The sequence below is a fragment of the Branchiostoma belcheri genome, unplaced genomic scaffold (assembly GCF_001625305.1).
Source record: "Branchiostoma belcheri isolate BF01 breed outbred unplaced genomic scaffold, Haploidv18h27 scaffold72, whole genome shotgun sequence".
Classification (NCBI taxonomy): domain Eukaryota; kingdom Metazoa; phylum Chordata; class Leptocardii; order Amphioxiformes; family Branchiostomatidae; genus Branchiostoma; species Branchiostoma belcheri.
In genome coordinates this window covers 467,633-488,431 of record NW_017804376.1, presented here as the reverse complement: position 1 = coordinate 488,431, position 20,799 = coordinate 467,633, and the positions used below count along the sequence as shown (strand labels likewise).

General features: G+C 44.3%; 4 protein-coding genes across 4 annotated transcripts; 2 read left to right on the top strand and 2 right to left on the bottom strand.

Moving 5' to 3' along the window:
* Positions 1 to 113: 113 nt before the first annotated feature.
* On the bottom strand, positions 114 to 2,736 carry LOC109485045 (D-beta-hydroxybutyrate dehydrogenase, mitochondrial-like). Its single transcript, XM_019788440.1, has 7 exons — positions 2,529 to 2,736; positions 2,175 to 2,399; positions 1,750 to 1,902; positions 1,413 to 1,518; positions 969 to 1,074; positions 638 to 763; positions 114 to 337 (listed from the first exon to the last, which is right to left on the bottom strand). The coding sequence occupies exons 1-7, from the start codon at positions 2,734 to 2,736 to the stop codon at positions 164 to 166; spliced, it is 1,098 nt and encodes a 365-aa protein (XP_019643999.1). The 3' UTR covers positions 114 to 163.
* A 1,140-nt stretch (positions 2,737 to 3,876) lies between these two features.
* LOC109484973 (D-beta-hydroxybutyrate dehydrogenase, mitochondrial-like) lies at positions 3,877 to 6,645 on the top strand. Its single transcript, XM_019788345.1, has 6 exons — positions 3,877 to 4,123; positions 4,523 to 4,675; positions 4,849 to 4,954; positions 5,106 to 5,211; positions 5,869 to 6,000; positions 6,466 to 6,645. Exons 1-6 carry the CDS (start codon positions 3,877 to 3,879, stop codon positions 6,643 to 6,645), a joined length of 924 nt encoding a protein of 307 aa, XP_019643904.1.
* A 683-nt stretch (positions 6,646 to 7,328) lies between these two features.
* Positions 7,329 to 9,699, top strand: LOC109485046 (D-beta-hydroxybutyrate dehydrogenase, mitochondrial-like). Its single transcript, XM_019788441.1, has 6 exons — positions 7,329 to 7,581; positions 7,724 to 7,948; positions 8,048 to 8,200; positions 8,431 to 8,536; positions 8,765 to 8,870; positions 9,562 to 9,699. Exons 1-6 carry the CDS (start codon positions 7,374 to 7,376, stop codon positions 9,697 to 9,699), a joined length of 936 nt encoding a protein of 311 aa, XP_019644000.1. The 5' UTR covers positions 7,329 to 7,373.
* Positions 9,700 to 11,124: 1,425 nt separating this feature from the next.
* On the bottom strand, positions 11,125 to 20,198 carry LOC109485033 (epithelial chloride channel protein-like). Its single transcript, XM_019788426.1, has 13 exons — positions 19,907 to 20,198; positions 17,266 to 17,417; positions 16,707 to 16,849; positions 16,196 to 16,488; positions 15,607 to 15,855; positions 15,113 to 15,237; positions 14,874 to 14,973; positions 14,127 to 14,408; positions 13,687 to 13,911; positions 13,131 to 13,413; positions 12,551 to 12,709; positions 11,980 to 12,216; positions 11,125 to 11,651 (listed from the first exon to the last, which is right to left on the bottom strand). Exons 1-13 carry the CDS (start codon positions 20,072 to 20,074, stop codon positions 11,206 to 11,208), a joined length of 2,862 nt encoding a protein of 953 aa, XP_019643985.1. The 5' UTR covers positions 20,075 to 20,198; the 3' UTR covers positions 11,125 to 11,205.
* Positions 20,199 to 20,799: the final 601 nt, after the last annotated feature.

Sequence of the window (20,799 nt, the reverse complement as noted above, 5' to 3'; positions counted from 1 at the left end):
AGAATACAACACATACAGTGTAGAGTTCTAGGCAGTCCTTCAAGCTCGAAGCATTTTGATGTTGAGTTTAAGTACAGAGTGATTCAAAAGTGATCTACTCAGTCATACGATATATGCTCGATACCACTAGATACAAGAAATATTCAGAACTAAGAGAAATGTTCTAGTTAGTTTTCTGCAGCATGGCTGGTTTGGGGCCGCCCTCAATGAGCAGTGTCGAACCAGTCCACTTCGAGGGGAAGTAGCCAAGCCACATCCAAGTCACGTAGTCCTCAAAACTCGCCCCGACCAAGTAGCGATGTTTGGGGGTGGTCAGGGTGACGGCGTCCGCCATAGCCTGCAAAGTCCATGTCAAGAAGACTGCTTATTCATTACTAACGTTAGTGTTAACTACATAAATGTTAAAACAGGTTTTAAAGACTGAGCAAATGCAGAGCATGAATACAAGGCTGCAGGGAAAAGATGGTTGGCTCCTGTGCCCTGCAGGTTCAAGTATCGCAGAGTGGCTAGAAGCTGGCGTGTTACGCCGAAGGTTGAATATACCGGCTATACAAATACACATCATACAAGCTCTACTGTAGGAGATCTATGACAAATTTGACAGTCGTGCTGTAGATGTACAATGTAGTTTACTCACATCTATGACTGGCGTTGGATCCGCCATGCCACCATTGACATAGCTCCTCAGTTGTTCCATCTTGTAGTTTAAGTACTCCATGCCATAATCCTCCATAACAACTTCCTCAACATTGTTCCGCAAATTCTGTTCAATCAACAACATAAGGTTTGTGTCCTGAACACACACAGCTTGCGAAATTCCATAGCAGGATAACTTACAAATTTGAAGTGATAAAATGTGTCTTCCGTTGGTGATAGCCTTTATTTTCAAATTATTGCCATACTTTAATGGCTGCCATATTTCATGTTAACTACAGTACTGGAAAACTTGAATGACGCAGACGCCATACCTCAACGAAGTTATTGAAGACGGCAGGCGAGACGATATCTGTAGCCCGCGCAAAGCTCGCCGGCTGTACAATAACGACTTTGACGCCCCACTTGTGCATCTCATGCCTGTGTTTGGAGGATGTTTGATACGTTAACCTTTTTTTCATAACCAAAACATGCTTCTACCCTAAAGCCCGCGGATGATTGATTGATTGATTGATCGTGATTGATTGATTGATTGATTGATTGATTGATTGATCGTGAGCCTGGAAATAGCTTATAAAATTAGTCATTTTTATTTCTAAGTGCAAGAAGGCTTTCGTATCGCACATATTGCAAGAAAACTATGATCTATAATAGTTATAGTATAATCGTGATAAAAACAATTAAGCTCCGATTCCCGCATGCTACACGATAGTTAGGACAGAACGAATGACGGTATATATATATATATATATGTGTACCTTAATGCGTCCGAGAAAAATTCCAGGGCCGCCTTGGTCATGCTGTAGGCACCAGCCATGGGCGCTGCGTGCAGCCCGCCCACACTGGAGATGTTCACGACTCGTCCTACCAGAGACACAAGTGTCTATAAAACAGTGTATCATTCTAACCAAAAATGCCTCTAGGTGATCTTTGCTCGTTTGGCATGGTGTTCGTGTTGATACAAAAGAGTCAGAACGACTTAAAACCACGAACACACTTACCTTCTTCCCGACGAATCAGAGGCAAGAACATTTAGTAAAACAGACTTTTTTCAGTATTTTGAAGATATTTTTCACAAAATAAAAGAGATCCTACCTTTTGCCCGACGAATCAGAGGTAAGAAAGCCTTGGTGACCCGCACGGGACCGAAGGTGTTCACTTCCATCACACGTCGGTAGGTGGCGAGGCTGACCCACTCGATCTCACCCGGCTGCAAGACTCCAGCATTGTTCACCAGTGCGAATAGACCTGTTGGAACGTGTTGGAACTAAGCCCATTCCATTTCTTTACAAACAAGTTATAATATGATAGATGTGCTCTGTCATTTGGTTGTTTCCTCTTCTGATCAAACAATCATAGCTGTCAGAAATTGATGTCAGTATATACAGTGGCCAAAGGGCGAAAATGTACGACAAGATAAAACGTCATGGAATAAGATAAATGTATAGTATTTGCCATGAAATTCACCTGTTCTGTTTACTGTATACGTACCCTTACGATAATTTATGAAAGGCACTCACCCTTTGACCCCTTCGGCAGTCGATCTTTGACCTGTTGTACAGCGGCCTTCACCTGTCCATCATCAGTCACGTCTATCTGAACAGTACTCAGCCTGCTCGAGCACTCCGCACGGAGTTTCTTCGACCCCTCCCCACCACTGTCTGCCAGCAGACAGCCGGCAAACACCGTGAACCCCAGCGAGTCCAGGCGTTTGGCAAGCTTAAACCCGAAACCACTGTCACAGCCTGTTGTTAGAAAGTCATGCATTCAAGCAGGTCAAGCATCTGTGTACACGATACACTTTTAAAGAGTTTTGGTAGAATACTAAGACTAAAAGTGAACATGCTCATGACTGCAGGTGTTGAAAGTCCTACCTGTAATGAAGACAGCTTTGCCGTCCCCACTCACTTTGCTCTTCGGCGCCAAGTACAGAACCAGACAGTACCCCACTGAACCCAGCAGTATCCCCGTACACAGGTAGTACAGGACAGGTGCACAGTGGTACAACAGGAGCAACAAGCCTGAAATGGCGGAAATACCAACCAGACTTGCACAGTAGAACAACTGTAGTGGACTCAACATTTTTAGTGATCTTAAACCCGTGCTCTCGCCAGATTGACCTAATTAAGAATCACCCGATCAGAGATGACACAGTTTTGTCAGGACACAGGCCAAAGTTCATAAGTCACACGCAGGGCAAGCAAAATTTGGAACTTAAAGATGGTACTAAATGAAGTTACCGGACACGGCTTTTATATACTGTTGTTAATATATATAAGTCCTGTACTGTTTACAAAGTGAATATTGCCCGACTTAACTGGCTACCAATGATAAATCCAACTTCAGTGATACTTGAAAAACATGGATACCTGATAGACAGGTCTAGTTACCTGAGGATGTTTTAATGTGGATAAACAAATAAAACTGCCGTTTTGACTGAATGGTACATTGGTAATTTCCACAGCTGTACAGGTAATCGCCAGTATTTGACTGCAACTTCCAGGAATGGCAGGATGTGTTACAGTTGAAACTCGCGTGGGAAGATTTCCATTAAAAAGTATCATTAAAGAAGAAGTACGTGCACTCACGTCAACGTAACCAATAGTCTATGTTGTTCTTTAGCCCGCATCAAAACGCCCGGAGGTATATTGCATAAATATTTACATTTGTACACTCTTGTGTAGGAGGCAGGTTAAAGTTCAAAATTCACACGCAGCAAGAGAAAGATCAGTAGCAATGTTGAAGGCAGTGCACCTGTTCTACTGTGCAAGTCTGGTTGGTTTGTCTGCCATTTCAGGCTTGTTGCTCCTGTTGTACCACTGTGCACCTGTCCTGTACTTCCTGTGTACGGGGATACTGCTGGGTTCTGTGGGATACTGTCTGGTTCTGTACTTGGCGCCGAAGAGCAAAGTGAGTGGCGACAGCAAAGCTGTCTTCATTACAGGTAGGACTTTGACTTGCAGCTATGAGAATGGTGAAATTTGTTAATCTTTCAAAACTCGTTTCTGGAAAAACTAGCTTTTAAGGTATAGCCAAAACATTTTGGAATGCTCAGAAACAACCATCGACGCGACACTTTTGTGTCAAACTCAAAAGTCTCCAAACTATACTGAAAATAAGACCTATGGCTGGTGACCTACCCTCTTTATTGAAATGGCAGAATGATCGACACAACGATAGCAGTCGCTTTAACAGGAAGAGGACGAAGATTGACCTGCTTGAATGTTTGACTTTCTAACAACAGGATGTGACAGTGGTTTTGGATTTGAACTTGCAAAACGTCTGGACTCGCTGGGGTTCACGGTGTTTGCCGGCTGTCTGCTGGCAGACAGTGGCGGGGAGGGGTCGCAGAAGCTCCGTGCGGAGTGCTCGAGCAGGCTGAGTACTGTTCAGATAGACGTGACCCATGATGGACAGGTGAAGGCCGCTGTACAACATGTCAAAGACAGTTTACCCACGGGCTCAAAGGGTGAGTACCTTATCATGAGTTATCGTGAGGGTATACCGTAAACATGACAGTTGAATTTCATAAAAGACATAGAGTATAAGTGTATCTCATTCCATAACGTTTAACTTAAAAAAAATCGCCATGCAAATCTAACATTGCCTTCTTTTCGACAAGGGACTAAATCAACAGAAGTCGATTTAACAGCAATAATTCTTTGATCCTAAAAAGAAATAGCCAAATCCCAGAGCACAGTTAATGCAGCGTGTTAGTGTTCGCAATGAAGTACAGTGATGGGCTTAGTTCCAACACGTTCCAACATAGCCTGACTAAATCGCGCTCCTGGCGGCCGCCGCCCTAGGTTGCCGCCCCCATCATTAACCTCCGGCCGAGAGCTTTGTATACACAGGCTAGTTCCAACAGGTCTCTACGCGCTGGTGAACAATGCTGGAATCTGGCAGCCGGGAGAGATCGAGTGGGTCAGCCTCGCCACCTACCGACGTGTGATGGAAGTGAACACCTTCGGTACCGTGCGGGTCACCAAGGCGTTCTTGCCTCTGATTCGTCGGGAGAAAGGTGGGGTATCATTGGTTTCGATTCATCTTTTCGTGTCTAGTCTCTTTGATTTAGTAGCTCGTGATACAAATTCCTTTGGGCGGCAGAGGGTTAGAGAATGATACAATGACTTTTGTCAGGTCTTTCCGAAGGTCAATCAACAATGGTTTAGATGTTGTCTCCGCCCTGTCTAGGACGGGTTGTTAACATCTCCAGCGTGCACGGTCTCTATTCATCACCTTCTCAAACTGCATATAACATGACCAAGAGAGCCGTGGAATTTTTTTCGGACGCACTCAGGTAACGTTATATGGATTTCTTTCTGTATGTGCGTCTGTGCGTGTGTTTGTGGGAAACACTCTTAAGCTTTCAATAGCAGATGGATATTGTACTTGTTTTCAAACCCTTGTAAAAACATACCACGGTACCACGATATGTTTCACATATGCAGGCATGAAATGCACAAATGGGGCGTTAAAGTGATCATCGTGGAGCCTAGCAGCTTTGGTCGGGCTACAAATGTTGGCTTGCCTGCCACCATTGACATGCTTGTTCAGGTACGGCGTCAAAATCATGTTTTGTCAATAGTATTGAAGAAGACAATATGCTCTTTTAGCGTTTACCTTTTAGGCCATGTTGATTATATGGATGACATCCGCGCGCGCATGAATTTTCGGCCGTTTCCAAAAAAAAAAAGAAGTTTTCAACCATACTGTAAATCGTACAAAACAGTTGCAAAATGAGCAAAAATATACCATAAGTTACAAAAAAATTAATAAAAACTATACCAATGTCGTAGAATGCCAAAATCAAACGAAAAAAAGACGAAATTGTAAAGACATGAACTTGAAGACTAGATTATTCAAAAACCATATTCTGTGCCATTTGCTCAACCCTCATGACCACGTAGATTTCATAATGAAAAGAACTTTTTTTTTGCAAAACTTTTTTTTTATTCGCACGCGCCATCAGTTTTGGGGCTCCCGGAGGATGTCATCCACATAATCAAATCAACATGGCCTTAGTAAACTCCTTCATTTGCAATGGAAAATTAGTTTTCTTGGTGGACCGAAACTCTTGGTGGACCGAAACTCTATGACAGAAGACTGTACTTTGCCGAGAATGTTTATACATATCCAATTCCGTTAACACACAGTGTTAGTTTATAAGTGTGCATCTACGCACGACACGAAGGTATGTTATTGATTACACAGAACCTGCGGGACAACATGGAAGAGTCTGTGAAGGAGGACTATGGCATGGAGTACTTCGACTTCAAAATGGAACAGATGAAAGCCCGTATTACTACAGACCCCCGGGGCAAAGACGCTACCCCTGTCATAGATGTGAGTAAAGTTATAAGCCTATTAGTGAACAAACTGAGTTGTTAACAAACAGTATCACAGAAAACTCACACGACTTTACGGGAATTTACTATTATTATTGGTAAATGGACCTTTTCGCGCAGGTACTTATACACAAACCCCATTGAATAACACGATTTATACTGATGTTTCAAGTTAAAACTTTTGGTCCAACACAAAAAATTCTCACCTAGAGCTTTCGACCACTCACTCTGGTCTTCCTCAGTAGACTGACCCAGTGAAGCTTGTCACGTGGCTTCTTTGAAGTGTGACGTCAACACTGGGTCAAAGGTATCCGGTAGACGATGTCGGCCCCCGTCGCGGTTCAATGAAGGGTGATGGGCCCTGATGTATATGGCCTCCTTCATCCCTCTCAAGAAATAGTCTTGTTCAGTGTCTAAAATTTATACTGATATTTATACACAGTTGCTGTAATTCTCTTCACAGGCTATGGCGGACGCGGTCACCCTGACTAACCCCGAACATCGCTGTCTAATCGTGACGAGTTTTGAGGACTACGTCACGAGGATCTGGCTGGGCTACTTCCCCACACGGTGGACTGACTCCACAATCAGAGCCGAGAAGGAAGACGACCTGAAACCAGCCATGCTACAGAAAAACAAATAAATCATCTCATTACAGTATTCGCTACCATAACCGCTAAGCTTTATTGACAATTTATAATACTATAAGATTCTCTTATTCTCTGTGTCAGGGATACCTGAAAAACAGATATCTACTCGTACCTGTGAGTTTATTTTGCCCTGGATAAACGGATACTAAAATGTTGTTTTGTTTGAATTGTGCATTGGTAATGTCCACAGATGTACATGTAATTCCCAGTACTAGTATTTGACTAAAGCTGTCAGACATATAGAATATAATAACTGGGAAAATTTAAAACTAAAAGAAATATTAAAGAAAGAGTCCAATCGATTAAACATATAGAACTTGTTTGATATGAGGTTGTTTTACAACGTACTTGAACCTGGTTGGAACTATTCGAGCTTGAAGAAGTAAAGAAGAGATCTGAAAACAAGGACTTAAGAGAACTCTGCTTATCTCCGTCGTTGGACAGCGTCTTTCCTCCCTATATCCCGAATATACCCCTTCCCTTTACCTCGACTTGGCAGGTTTTTGACAAAATCGTCACTGAACAGTTTAAATCTTTTATAGCTTTTGTATTTTTCTAATGTCGATCTTTTCCACGACCTGCCATTGTTAATGGGTCATTTGAATATCACACAAAGATTTATATCACAACGCCCCTTGGCACATTTTAAATATTTACACTCTTGTGTTGGAGGCAGGTCAAAGTTCAAAACTGAAACGCAGCACGAGAAAGACCTGGCACAATGTTGAGTCCACTGCACCTGTTCTACTGTGCAAGTCTGGTTGGTTTATCCGCCATTTCAGGCTTGTTGTTGTTGCTGTACCACTGTGCACCTGTCCTGTACTACCTGTGCACGGGGATACTGCTGGGTTCAGTGGGATACTGTCTGGTTCTGTACTTGGCGCCGAAGAGCAAAGTGAGTGGCGACGGCAAAGCTGTCTTCATTACAGGTAGGACTTTGATTCCAACACACTGAGGAGTCACGAGCAGATATTCACCTTTGGTCTAGATGTTCTATCAACACTCAATTCTAGAAAGTGTGGCTTGTTTTGTCAGACGATTTACCTGTTTGATTGTTTGACATTAAAACAGGCTGTGACAGTGGGTTCGGGTTTAAGCTGGCCAAACGCCTGGACTCGCTGGGCTTCACGGTGTTTGCTGGCTGTCTGCTGGCAGACAGTGGCGGGGAGGGGTCGAAGAAACTGCGGGCGGAGTGCTCGAGCAGGCTGAGTACTGTTCAGATAGACGTGACTGATGATGGACAGGTGCAGGCCGCTGTACAACAGGTCAAAGATCGACTGCCGACGGGGTCAAAGGGTGAGATCTCCGTTTGGTAGCATATCAGTTTTCTGATTTTTATTTCCACTATAAACGCATCCCAATCATGACAGAGTTTTGTCTGGTACTTTCCACCAGGGCTCTACGCACTGGTGAACAATGCAGGAATCTGGCAGCCAGGTGAGGTGGAGTGGGCTAGCATCGCCGCCTACCGACGTGTGATGGAAGTGAACGCCTTCGGCCCAGTGCGGGTCACCAAGGCGTTCTTGCCGTTGATTCGCCGAGCAAAAGGTTAGTTTCGCGCTGTGTTGTTTTTTCTCTGCCTTTCTCTTTTCTTGTCGATGTCTTCAAAGTAGATTTATGAACAGTAAATAACTATATGTGTGCAAGAACCCAACACATCCAACCAGAGCAGAGCAGAGGTTACCCGGTGTGCTTGGCTGCTGTCAGGATTTGGTAGGCACCTCAGGGGCGTTGTTTATTAATGAAATATATACTGTGATTGTTCCCCTGCAAACCAGGCCGAGTTGTGAACATCACCAGTGAGGCAGGGCTCCACTCAGCCCCGGGAACTTCCCCGTACAGCATGACCAAAGCCACTGTGGAATTCTTCTCCGACGCCTTAAGGTTGGGCAGTTACTGAAAAAGTTGCGATAATAAGGAAAAAGGGATAAATCTATAGCTAAAAGCACTTAGATACTTATTAGATTCATTGTTGTCATTTTTATACTAATGTGGTGTGTTGCGCTAAAGGGCGGTTATACCGGCTATACTGATACAGATACAGAATGCATGGTTAATTGTCAAGATGTTCTCTAACTTCTTTGTTCCTTTTTTTTCGTGGACTAATTTCAGGCATGAGATGCACAAATGGGGTGTGAAAGTCGTGATCGTGGAACCTGCTAGTTTCGGGCCGTCCACTGGTATCACTGTGCCCGCTGTCTTCAACAAGCTAGCTACGGTACGTGTAAATTTAGAGCCACAAGTTTGTTTTCATTCCCACTTCCATCTCGAGTATTCAATCTCGGGATATTTTCAGACAAAATTTTTCAGCTTTGACTTTCACACACACCAATACAAAGAACTCAGTGGTCTATCCTTCCATGTACGTAGATATACTTTAAATGGTATTTCGGAATATAGAGCAATTTATTGATCTAGCTACAGCTATACCAAAACCTATTCAACTGTATTCAGTGTACATGAAAGACGTGTTTTGAACCAGGTCGATCAAAATGCAAACCAATGTCATATTTATTTAGTATGTTTTCTTAAATTTATTAGCCTGTTTTCGTTTCTTTTATCATAACTACCTTTTGATTGTACTTAAGTTTTTGTATTATTGCCTTTATTACTATGAGTTGTGGCTCTTGGTGTGACAAGTTTGTTTTATTACCACCTTACTGAGTTGCGGCATTATATAGTACTTTTGCTTTCATTTGTACTAAGTTAACTTTAATTTGTACTTATAAGTTGACTTATCATTTTGTTATATCTGTTATTTTCTTGTATATTTTATTTATGCATGCCTGCAGGGCACATTGTAAAACGCCTTAGTGGCGATATGTACACCCTGGGTAAACAAATAAAAACAAACAAACAAATGTAGAATTGACCCGTTGAAGGTAATCAGTGTTGTTGTTTTGCTACAGGACCTGTGGGCCAATATGGAAGAGGACGTGAAGAAGGACTACGGAAAAGAGTACTTTGACTACCATATCGAGCGGCTCCGGGCCTGCACACAGGGAGAACGCAAGGACAACACACCTGTCATAGACGTACGTCCGTAAGACACTTGTGTTAGATTGTAAATAAGTCATTTCTACGTGTCCGCCTTCTGTAATTTGTTTGCATTCTTTTGAAATTCATCGCCAGCGTACATCACTGTAAAAGATAAATTAGCGATCAAACAAGACATGTACTGGTAGTGTATATCTAGAAATCAATTGAAGAGCATGGATGGATGGATGGATGGATGGATGGAAGGATGGATGGATGGACGGACGGACGGATGGATGGACGGATGGATGGATGAATTGATGGACGGACGGACGGATAGATGGATGATGATGATGATGATGGATGGATGGATGGATGGATGGATGGATGGACGGATGGATGGATGGACGGACGGACCGATGGATGGATGAATGAATGGATGAATGGATGGATAGACGGATGGATGGATGGGTTCATGGATGGGGTAATGGCTGAACGTGTAGAGTCGCCTCAGAAGAGTCATATAGGCCTAGTTATAGTTATAGGCCTAATCTATTTACTGCAATGTCTGTAGGCCATGGCGGACGCTGTCACCCTGACCGATCCCTCTCATCGCTACTTGGTCGGAGCGAGTTTTGAGGACTACGTGGATAAGATCTGGCTGGGCCACTTCCCTACTCTGTGGACTGACTCTACAGAACGCCCAGATACGGATGGAGAACCTAAACCTACCATGCTTCAGAACACTGAGTAGACAAAGCCGTGCTTAGTTACAATCAGCCACTTTATTTGTCCACACAAGCAAAATAAAACATGAATTATTGAAACAGATATCAAAGGTGTATTTTTTTTAGTTTGATAAACAGACGAACTAAAGTAAGAGGAAAAAAAGCCTTGAACTAGTAGAACTTTGATGCCTTTCTGTCCAACCAAAATTTTTACTGATATTGTAGATACAGCATAACATCATTTCAGCCTATCGTTTTAAACGAAGGCCGTTTGACTCTAAGGCTTACCATTGACATACTACTTGCTTTACTCTTGAGATCTAAATATTAATTATTCTGATGTCTTCTCCTCAGCACCTGGTGGCTAAAAATCTCTCCGACTAAATTTCCTGCCAGTCGCCTCATTTAACAAATTTGCCTTGGAACTTCTACACGACAGCGCGCTATCCTATAGCAACGTTAAGGTTCACATGCACACAACAAAGTGACGTACGCAAGCAATACACTCTACAAAAAGTAAAAAAGACACACGAAACAAAAGCTGAATTACACAGTGGGAACATACGAAGGATTGTCGTTAAAATCAAAGTGACGCACACAAGTAATACACTCTACAAAAAGTAAAAAAAGACACGAAACAAAGGCTGAACTACACAGTGGGAACGAAGGACTGTCGTTAAAATCAAAGTGACGTACACAAGCAATACACTCTACAAAAAGTCAAAAAGACACACGAAACAAAGGCTGAACTACACAGTGGGAACGAAGGATTGTCGTTAAAATCAAAGTGATGTACACAAGCAATACATTCTACAAAAAGTCAAAAAGACACACGAAACAAAGGCTGAATTACACAGTGGGGACATACGAAGGATTGTCGTTAGCGGCGGCTACCTTGGTAGATTTTGCCGGTTTAAACTTGGAACGCCAGACTTTGCGGTAGAGCAAAGCCAGGACAGCGGCCAAAACGGCCACACCAAGCACTGAGCCAACAAGGGCCCAGGTGAGCGTATCGTTGGTGTAGACCGGCTCGGGGATGTACTCGAGATTTGCCGTCACGATGTTGGAGGGATCACCGCAGTTGTCCGCTTCGTCGCACATGCGCAGGGCGAAGACGAACGTGACGTTGTGGCCTCGGTCTGGTACCAGGATGACGATGGTCATGGCCGAGCCGGGCTCCGGAAGTGACGTCAGGCTTCCCTGCAGCACTTGCGAGTGGTCGACTGAAGCCGAGCCGTGAAAGTCGTCTGCGAGCTGGTCAAAATGGCGGCTGTAACGGATCTCAACATAGTGGGCTGGAAAAGATGATGATGCAGATAAATGAGAAGGCAAAAACAGTGGTGAGTCTGACTTCATGTGACCAAATACATAGCTCATACATACAAACCTGTCAGTCAATCCTGTCAGTATTATATAATTTGTTTCACTTGTTCATTGATCAATTATTTTATTCAATTTCTATATGATAACTCGTGCTTTGCTAGCTTGTATTACGTATTGTCTGGTGGCGACATGAATATAAGTGTAACTTGAGTGTGTCGCCACCACGTCTTGTCACTGTATGTTTTAACAAAAAAATACAAACAAGCAAACGAACAGCCATATAGAGACGTTTACACACACCTGGCCCTCCCTGATCGAAGTCGTCACCGAGCGCCGTCCAACTCAGCGTCACGGTAGCGTCAGCGTAGGAAACCTCCACTATGGCGAGGTCCTCCACACGGGACGGCGGCAGCATGTCCCGTGTAGAGACACCGCCGCTAGGGACACCCTGTACCTCAAACACGCCGCCTGTTGTCATCCGTTGGAACTGCTCCAATGGTTCTTGCTGGACGTCGCCCCCGCCGATATATCCAGTACCTATAAGAATAATAACGAAACGGTAGTAAGTTAAAATCGTTTTATATTGTTCTATTTCTTCAATGTAATGCGTTATATTGATTACAGCTATTGCAGCATTATTGTTCCTGGTGCTGACTGTGATTGCCTGCCCCTGTTGCTGACTGTGATTGCCTGCCCCTGTTGTTGACTGTGCCTTATTGTCTTTGGTTCTGACTGTAATAATAGATCTAGTGACGTGACAATCAGCACCTTTATTCGTGTTATATCGATTGTACACGGTTGTGTACTGACTAATTGACAAGGTTAGTCTTAAATAGTCAATATTTGAATCAGAAAAGACCGTATTCTATACCTGGGTCAAGCGGCGGTGCTCCAAGCCCGCGGTTGATGACGATGTACCCGGCATCCCCTTGAGAGTTGTCCACCTTGACGGAAACTCCGTAACGACCGTTCGTGGAGAAGCGGAAGAAGTACCGGGAGTAGACACCGTCATTCATCGCTACGTCAGCGCCTGGGAGACGAAAAGTGACAACATTAAGTTGGAAGGCTTACCATCATTGTAACACAGATGATGGTATTGAACAATCGATATCAACAAAGGAAGGGAGATGATATTGGTGCTCATTCTGATGTGCATGTATAATGGCACTGAATCGCCTTCTCGTGATCATGACAGACTGGCGTGTTACGCCGAAGGGCGGTTATACCGATACAGATACAGACATATGTTGTCATTCTGAAATGCAAACGTCTTTGTTTAGTTATATCCAAACACTGTTGCGCTGCAAGATTGCTTTGACTCATCATACTTAAATGTATCCCTGACTTCTGGCCTTTCATGCGCCACTGATATCATTAACTTAATTTAGCTTATCCAGAAATATGGCATGCCATTCAATCTAAGAACTAGAAGCTTTCTGGAAGCAGTTTACCTGCCCCGTTGTCCAGGAGCGTGATCTCCTCCGCCTGACCACTGGGTGGCTTCTCGATGAGGACCTTGACGACAGCCCCGATGACAGGCAGGTACCCCCTCCGCACCGACGCGAAGATCCTGAGCGCCGTGGGCTGGGAGGAGGAGTAGTCCAGGGACACGGCACTGACCTGGGCGGACACTTTGATGGGTTCGTTGTCGTTGACGGGGTTGGACGTCACGATGATGGTGATGTTCTGATCGTCGGGGCCATTGTTGGTGATGTTGAAGGCCCACTTCCCTGGCTGGGAGTCAAATACAGGACGTAAGCATGCATCAATAGTTCATACTTCTAAACCTGCTTTTCTCACCACTCTCCAGTGTCACTGGCGAAAGGTAGTGGATGCTACCTGAAACGTCTGACCGTTTTACAAAATCATATTTAGTTGCTTGGGTAACTGTTTTTGGCGTATCTTATCATCTGGATGTGTAATCACCGAAGTATACATTGCTCGGGCGAATAGACATTTCTAAACAGACTGGTAAGTTTAGAATGGAGATTGGACATGTGTCCATACCGTTGCTGTGCCCGGTATCTCAATGGTAATGGTGTCCGATGTGACGTCGTACATTGGGTCTCCCTCGGTGATCACAAAGCCGAGAGGAGTCTCCAGCGTCACCCTGGGCTGGCGTCCGTCCAGCCAGGAGACAGAAAACGTGGTGTTCTCCCCCACGGTGTTGTCCACGTACACCTGGTTGGAGTAGGTCTCCCGGCCGCTCATGGTCCTGTCTTCGCTCAATAGCTGTGTGAACATGATAAATGATGTTTCAATCGCAGTGAGTGTAATACTTGTATCCTTAGATCATTGGCATCGTACAGTATCGTTGCACCATATTGTAGAGTATACAGTATTGAAAGGCTAAACTGCGTTCTCCCATCTTACGTAGTTACAACTGGCCATACTACAGCATTCATCGGTATCAAATGAAATGTGCAGGCTAATCTTTCAGCACTCACCTTCACTCCCTTGCCTCCAGCTGTGGCTTCGAACGTGGCGGTGAAGGCGTTGTCCAAGGCTGTGGAGTCGCGAATCGCGGAGAAGAACGACAGACCCCCTGTCTGCAGCGCCAGGGTCTGCAGCGTGGGGTCTGCGTCCCTGCTGTAGGCGATGGTAGCGACGATGACTCTCTTCCTCAGCAGCTCTGGTATCACGTCACTGATTCGCGGGTCTCGGTTTTCCTGGCCATCACTGACAAGGAGAATGATGCCCCCTTGTGGCGGCCCCACAGACTCCAGTGCCTTAAAGATGAACAAACATGAAAATTGTGAGGTAGTGTGGTGTAGCGGCAGAGTACTCGACTCGGAACCAAGAGGTACAGGGTTCGAGTCCTGTCATGCCACCGATCTTGTGCCCTTGGGAAAGGCACTTTACACGACTTTCCTCACTTCGCTCAGGTGAAAATGAGTATTGTATTATATTGTCCCCTGTGTTGGTGGCGGCATTAATATAAGTTGAAAAAACTTGAGTATGCCGTCACCACGTCTTGTGACTACATGTTAGAATATATAAAAAAAATTTAAAAACATGAAAATTAATGTTCCCTATATGCGGGAAGTGAATATGGGCATTGACTCACCCGGCAAATTCAACATCTATTCTAATTATCATAAAACACATCACCATTATGTATATACCTATGTGTACAACACCATTATGTATATAACTATTTGTAAACTTTGTGAATTTTGGACCTATTTTCTCACCTCGACGCCTTTGAGAAGACCACACCCAATGCACGTGCCACCTCCAGTGTTACTAGGTAGAGCGTTAATCAGGCCCCTGCGGTCAGCCTGAGAGGTCACTCTGCATCAAAGAACAAGTAGAAAATGTTCACTTCGTGTCAATGATCATGTCTAGCACAGGAACTATGGGAAGAATGCACCACAAATGCATGGACCAGCAAGATATGGATTGCCTCTCCAGTTAAGAAGCCAGTGCGTACCTCACTAACGGATGTTCTATTGAAGCGTCGGCGGAAAAGGTGACGATGCCCACCGAGGTACCGGTGACCACTGTCGTGCGGATGAACCTTCTGGACACCTGGACCAGCCGGCGGATCGGTTCTCCCTGAAAAAAAAAACACAGTCAATGAAATATTCAACATACGTTTGATAGATTACGTGGTAAACGAACACACATAATGGCATGAAATGGAATTTCCATTATTTACATGCAATGAACACTACATGACGTTGTATAAACAAACTAATTGCGGAGTTCTAACATTGTTGGAACAAATGATGAATGGCCTTTTTAAAGATATAGGTAGACTAAAAAATGTTATGATAATTGGTAGTACTGAGTTGTTCCAAAGGTTGACTGTGCGGGACAGAAATTTTGTCTTTTTACTATTGCCTCTCTCTCATTGGTTGAATTTCTAATTGTGACGGACATTGGGGATCGGTCTATTGTAAATGTGTACGTGGTTCAAGTCACCTGCATGCTCCCCGACACATCCAGCACCAGGACTACCCTGTACGACTCGCTCTGCTGCAGCAGGATGAAGTCGGGTTCCGTGGAGCCGACCTCCCTGGGCGGGTTGGCGCCTCGAGCGAAGTCCTGATGCTTGTTCATGACGTCCCAGGCGCTCTGGCCTCCGCACACGGAGTTGTGCTTGTTGGGCGCCTCCCGGTTGTGGTAGGACAGCGGGTCACCTTCCGGATCACTGTGGCAGAAACCTTTCACCTGCAAACATAACACATGGTTCTCAATTCCGGTAACTCTTGATCTTATTGTTGGACAAAGCATTCGCCCTACTTTTGTTCTATGAGTCTGGTACATGGTAGAGTCGACCAACCTACGGTATTACATTTGACTTAGGTACGAAAGTATAAAACCGTTGACAAATCCATGGTGTTAAAAAGATATGTAGGTGAGCTGACTGCACAGCACAGTAGAGTTATGTAGAAATTAGTTACTAACGCATGTAAGTATTGTTTTATGGTCTTGTATGGTCTTATGGTCTCTGTATTGTTTTATGGTCTTCCAATTGGTTTATTAGTCAAGAAAACTGGGGAATACTCACTTGGCTAAGGAAATGCATGAACATGTAAGACGCAGTTGCTCGGTTTCCGGAGAAATCCGGAAAGAAACGGCACTCGGGCTCGTAGACTCCGGTTTGTGGGATCAGCTGACAGGGTGCTCCGGTCACCATGTGTTGGCTGTACCCGGCGACTTTGGCCGAACAGCGGGTGGGTTCGACGCCCCCTACCGACGCGCGGTAGAAGTGCGGGTAGGACTCTCCCGAGGGATCGTCGTACCCGTACTCGTCGAACAGACCCCAGCGGAGATGGCCCCACTCGTGGACGAACGTTTTGCCTTGAAAATATAGATTGCTTTTCTATAAAATCTCCCATTTTACATACCGATATGTTTCCCAAAATAATGGAGCTGAAGACACGCCATGTTTCCTACAATCAGAGATGTGTAACTGGCAAATACTAGTAACCTGGTGCTATAGCTACTATTTTCAAAGATATACAAAGTGACATAAGTCTGTTTATGTATAATTCTTGTAATGCTGGAGGTTTACGTACCATTGGGACCCCAGTACATTACTCCATAATCCTTGTCCACCACGTATCTCGGGGTGAGGTGCATGTAGTCGCCCGCCTCCCCACATCCTCCCTTCTGCTGCACATATGGATTGTCCCCGTACAGAGGGTTCGGCACGTCCACTCTGGAATAAAGAACACGGTTGCAGGACATTCATGTGAAACATTTTTCAAAAAAGAAATTAGAAAAGTAACAGTTGCAAAAAATGCATAATGATTACCTTCGCATATGGTCTGCTCTGTTAATTCTTACTCAAGCACATTTTTATATATTTTCCAAACATGTAATCACAAGACGTGGTGACGGCACACTCAAGTTTTTTCAACTTATTTTCATACCGCCACCAAAACAGCGGACAATACAGTACTCATTTCGACCTGAGCGAAGTGAGGAAAGTCGTGTAAAATGCCTTTCCCAAGGGCACAAGATCGGCGGCATAGTAGAGTTCGACCCGGGGACCTGTTGGTTCCGAATTGGACACTCTACCGTCCGTTACACCATACGATCCCACCAAGTATAAAGTATTAAGGCGACCTTCACCTGACGTTAGCCCGATCGAAGGTCTCGGTCCCGGCCGGAAGGTACTCGGGTTTCTTCGACCAAGTGTTCGGGATAAGGATCTTCACCTCCTTGAAGAACGCACGGTTGTTGGTGGCGACGTACAAGTCTTGGGACGCCTCGGTGAAAATTTCCTAGCGAAGAAAAAGTGTGGAGCCAACTTCAGTCAACACAATTAAGACTGAGCATCAAGCAATCTAGCATCGAAGGCTTCTTTATGATTCTCGCGACTTCTTTATGATTGTTAGAACAAAAAGCAGTGATACATTTGATTATCATCCTGAGTGAAATATAACGTAATTGATAATGGAAATATTTATAGCAATAACAAACCTTTCGTCAAGTATTTTGTTTGGCCAAAATAAGGTGTAAATCTTGTACTATCTTTATAGCTTGTTTTGCACGTAGGTCACGCTTCTTATGAACTTAGGACGTTATGTGATGTCAATCTCGCTTTCACGTATCTCTGTGGGTCTGGTCCAATTGTGGCACAAGTGATCGTATCTATATATTTCTTTGGCGTAGGCGTATGTACATTGCAGTGTTTTCAGCCTGAATATAAAGGAGACTGATTTTACTTCTTTCGATAACTTTTCCGGAATGAAAATCTATGAATTGGCAGCAGTGTGAATTTCTATTTTGATGTGTCTTTCAATCATGTATTTAACAAAACAGGAGTTTGTTGTAATAGGTACCTATTTGCCACATTCAACATGTGACCTTTGCAGCCCGAAATCTAACCTTGAAATAGTACAAAGGTTGTCCTCTTATACACGATTTCCAATAACTTTTATCATGACTCCTAGATCTGACTTATGGTTCCCTAGTCATAGATACGCGCACGTTTGGCACGTATTTTGGACACAACACCTAACGTTACCAACGCCCGTTATCTTTATACCACCTCTTCCGCTAGAACATCAAATACCGAGGAGTGTTTTACTACCAAATTGTACATAGGTATTTATGTACTGACGTCATCAATGAAACGTGGAGTAATTCCAGCGAGTGCGAGTGATATACCAACCATTCGTCCTAGATGTTGCTGAGAAACATGTAATTACATGACAATACCAAGCATATCTGGGTTACTAGATAGATACCGACGTATATCCAGTGGTTTTCTTGGAAGGTAGAAGTATTGTAGCCAGACGATATGATTTGACCCTGACCTGAACCTAAATTGTATCAGTAGAAAGCCGTCACATACATGTAGTAGCCTTCTTCGCAGACTTCTGATGCGGCAGTGTTTTTTTCGGGGAGCGACGCGAGTTATGCCGCGGAGGGACGGTTTTGCCGCATCAAGGTGCATGGAAATCGTCTCTCCCCGGCAAAGTCCCTCGGCGGCATAACTAGCGTCGCTCCCCGAAAAAAATTAACGCCGCCGCATCAGAAGTCTGCGAAAAGGGCTAGTCACATAGAGTAACACAGCGCTTTTGTACCAGCTCGGAATCAACAAGTTTATTTCAGCTACTCTAGGTCACATTTGGGCTTACTACTGTGGCTTTTTACGATAAGTTAACGTGCAAATTAAAGACTGCAACCTCTACCACTAGTGTGTATAGGAATTCATGTGTCCGGCGAGCATTCGAACCCGCATTGTTTGCTATCAACACACACGGTTGCCATGTCTAGCTATAACATTGAAGTTTGAAAAAAGAGAAAAAGTCGTGATATTTGTGTATGTGAAGCTGAGCGATCCATCAACAGAGGACAAACAGGACAAATTGATATAAATAACACCCACATTAGCCTACGTTGTACATTGTACCTTGGGTGCAAAAACTCTTCCCTCTGGAGTCGTGACAGAACTATATGCCTAAGCGTGGTAAAACAATTGATGCGTGACCTAAATATTGATACACCCGTACTGTTTCAACGCCAAGTCCTAAGGTAATTCATGATAATTTTGTTTGTCTCCCAACAAGGCGGTGTGATAGTGTCAACACTGGGCTTTTTGCGCCATGTTGTATCTTCACTTACAACACAACTGAAGTACAAAGTATACAATATACATGTACGTGTAGCTGTAACGCGATTCGGTAACTCGGTTCAGCACCTAGATATTAGGACGACACGTTGTTTCACTCTTAGTTGTACAGAGGCAGTTAAAAGTACTTCAAACCCATGTTTAGTCCTTTATAAGTTTCCGTTTTACAGAAATATAACTTAGCTGCCACCAACATCAGTTTGACTGAATAAGAATCTAACCAGAATCGCTATGAACGTTAACACTATTAATGGGTAAACTGGTAAGGACGTGTGTGTGTACGCAACCTGCGCTCCGGTAAGCACAGATTCACATTGTACGGCCGTTATACGATATAGAAAACGGAAGCTACTTTTGTGACAGTTGTGTATGTGTCAATTGTCTCACTACAGAAAAATCTGCATGAGATCCTTGTCCGTGGTTAGTTCTATCACAGCCTACAACTTCAGAACTTTAACGACGACCAAGAAGGAATGTATCTATATCCGCATCGAAAAGAATGTAGGTTATGCACATTAGAAAAGAAAGCTATCTAATCAGCCGGTTTACCGACGAGAAAAAGATTGCAAAAATGTGAAATAGATTGCAAGTTAGCATGGTAACAATCACACAAACAAACGTCTGTACACAAACCTTCAGTCTGTCCACGATCCTGTAATCTTCAGGGACGTCCTTGTTGATGGCGACCAGCACGTCAGAGTACTCGTTGTTCTGTAGTTTGATCTCGAACGGTCGTCTGAAGCTGGCTTCGGAATGCCAGACGAACGCCGACAGCAGCAAAATCCAACGTATCGCTGTCATTTTTCCTCCTCACGCGCGCTGAATGGAAGGTGCGTTCTGGTAGACCGCAGAAGAACTGCGAAGAACCTTCCGTGTTCTGGCACGCCCAGAGCTCGACTGGCCCTAGGCGACGACCGGGCGCACATACACCAGTGCCACAGCGGTCTCGCCCCCAGAGATTTCGCCCTCCAGTGGGGGTGAGATCGCTAGCGATTTCGCCCCGCCTCCGTAGATCTCCCCCCCCCCCTCAGTGCCCCTTAGTCTACTCTTTTATACCGTACCACAGGTATGACAGGTATTTGATTAACAATTCTAACGATATTATTACAGGTTCGGTTGAGGCATGAAAGTAACCTCCTTGGTTGAAATATTGTCTCTTTCTATGCTCAACAGCATAGGCATCTCAACAACGCAGGATTTTAGCTGATCATTGGTAAAATAGTTTTGAGAGTATTAACTTGCAACATAATTCCCCAAATACAACGAAATACTATGATTAGAATTGTTTAACAAATTCGTGTACTTGGACATGCTTAAACGGAAGTTTTCGAGGAAATAACTGATTTTTTGGTGGGGGTCAAATCGCTAAAGGGGGGCAACCCGGGGAGGACAAAATCGCTAGAGATTTTTCGCCCCGGGGAGGGCGAAATCTCTGGGGGGGCGAGATCGCTGTGACACAGGGCGCACATACGGCGGCGTTACGCCATAAACCAGCGCCTTAAGTGGTATTGGGTAATGTGGGTGTT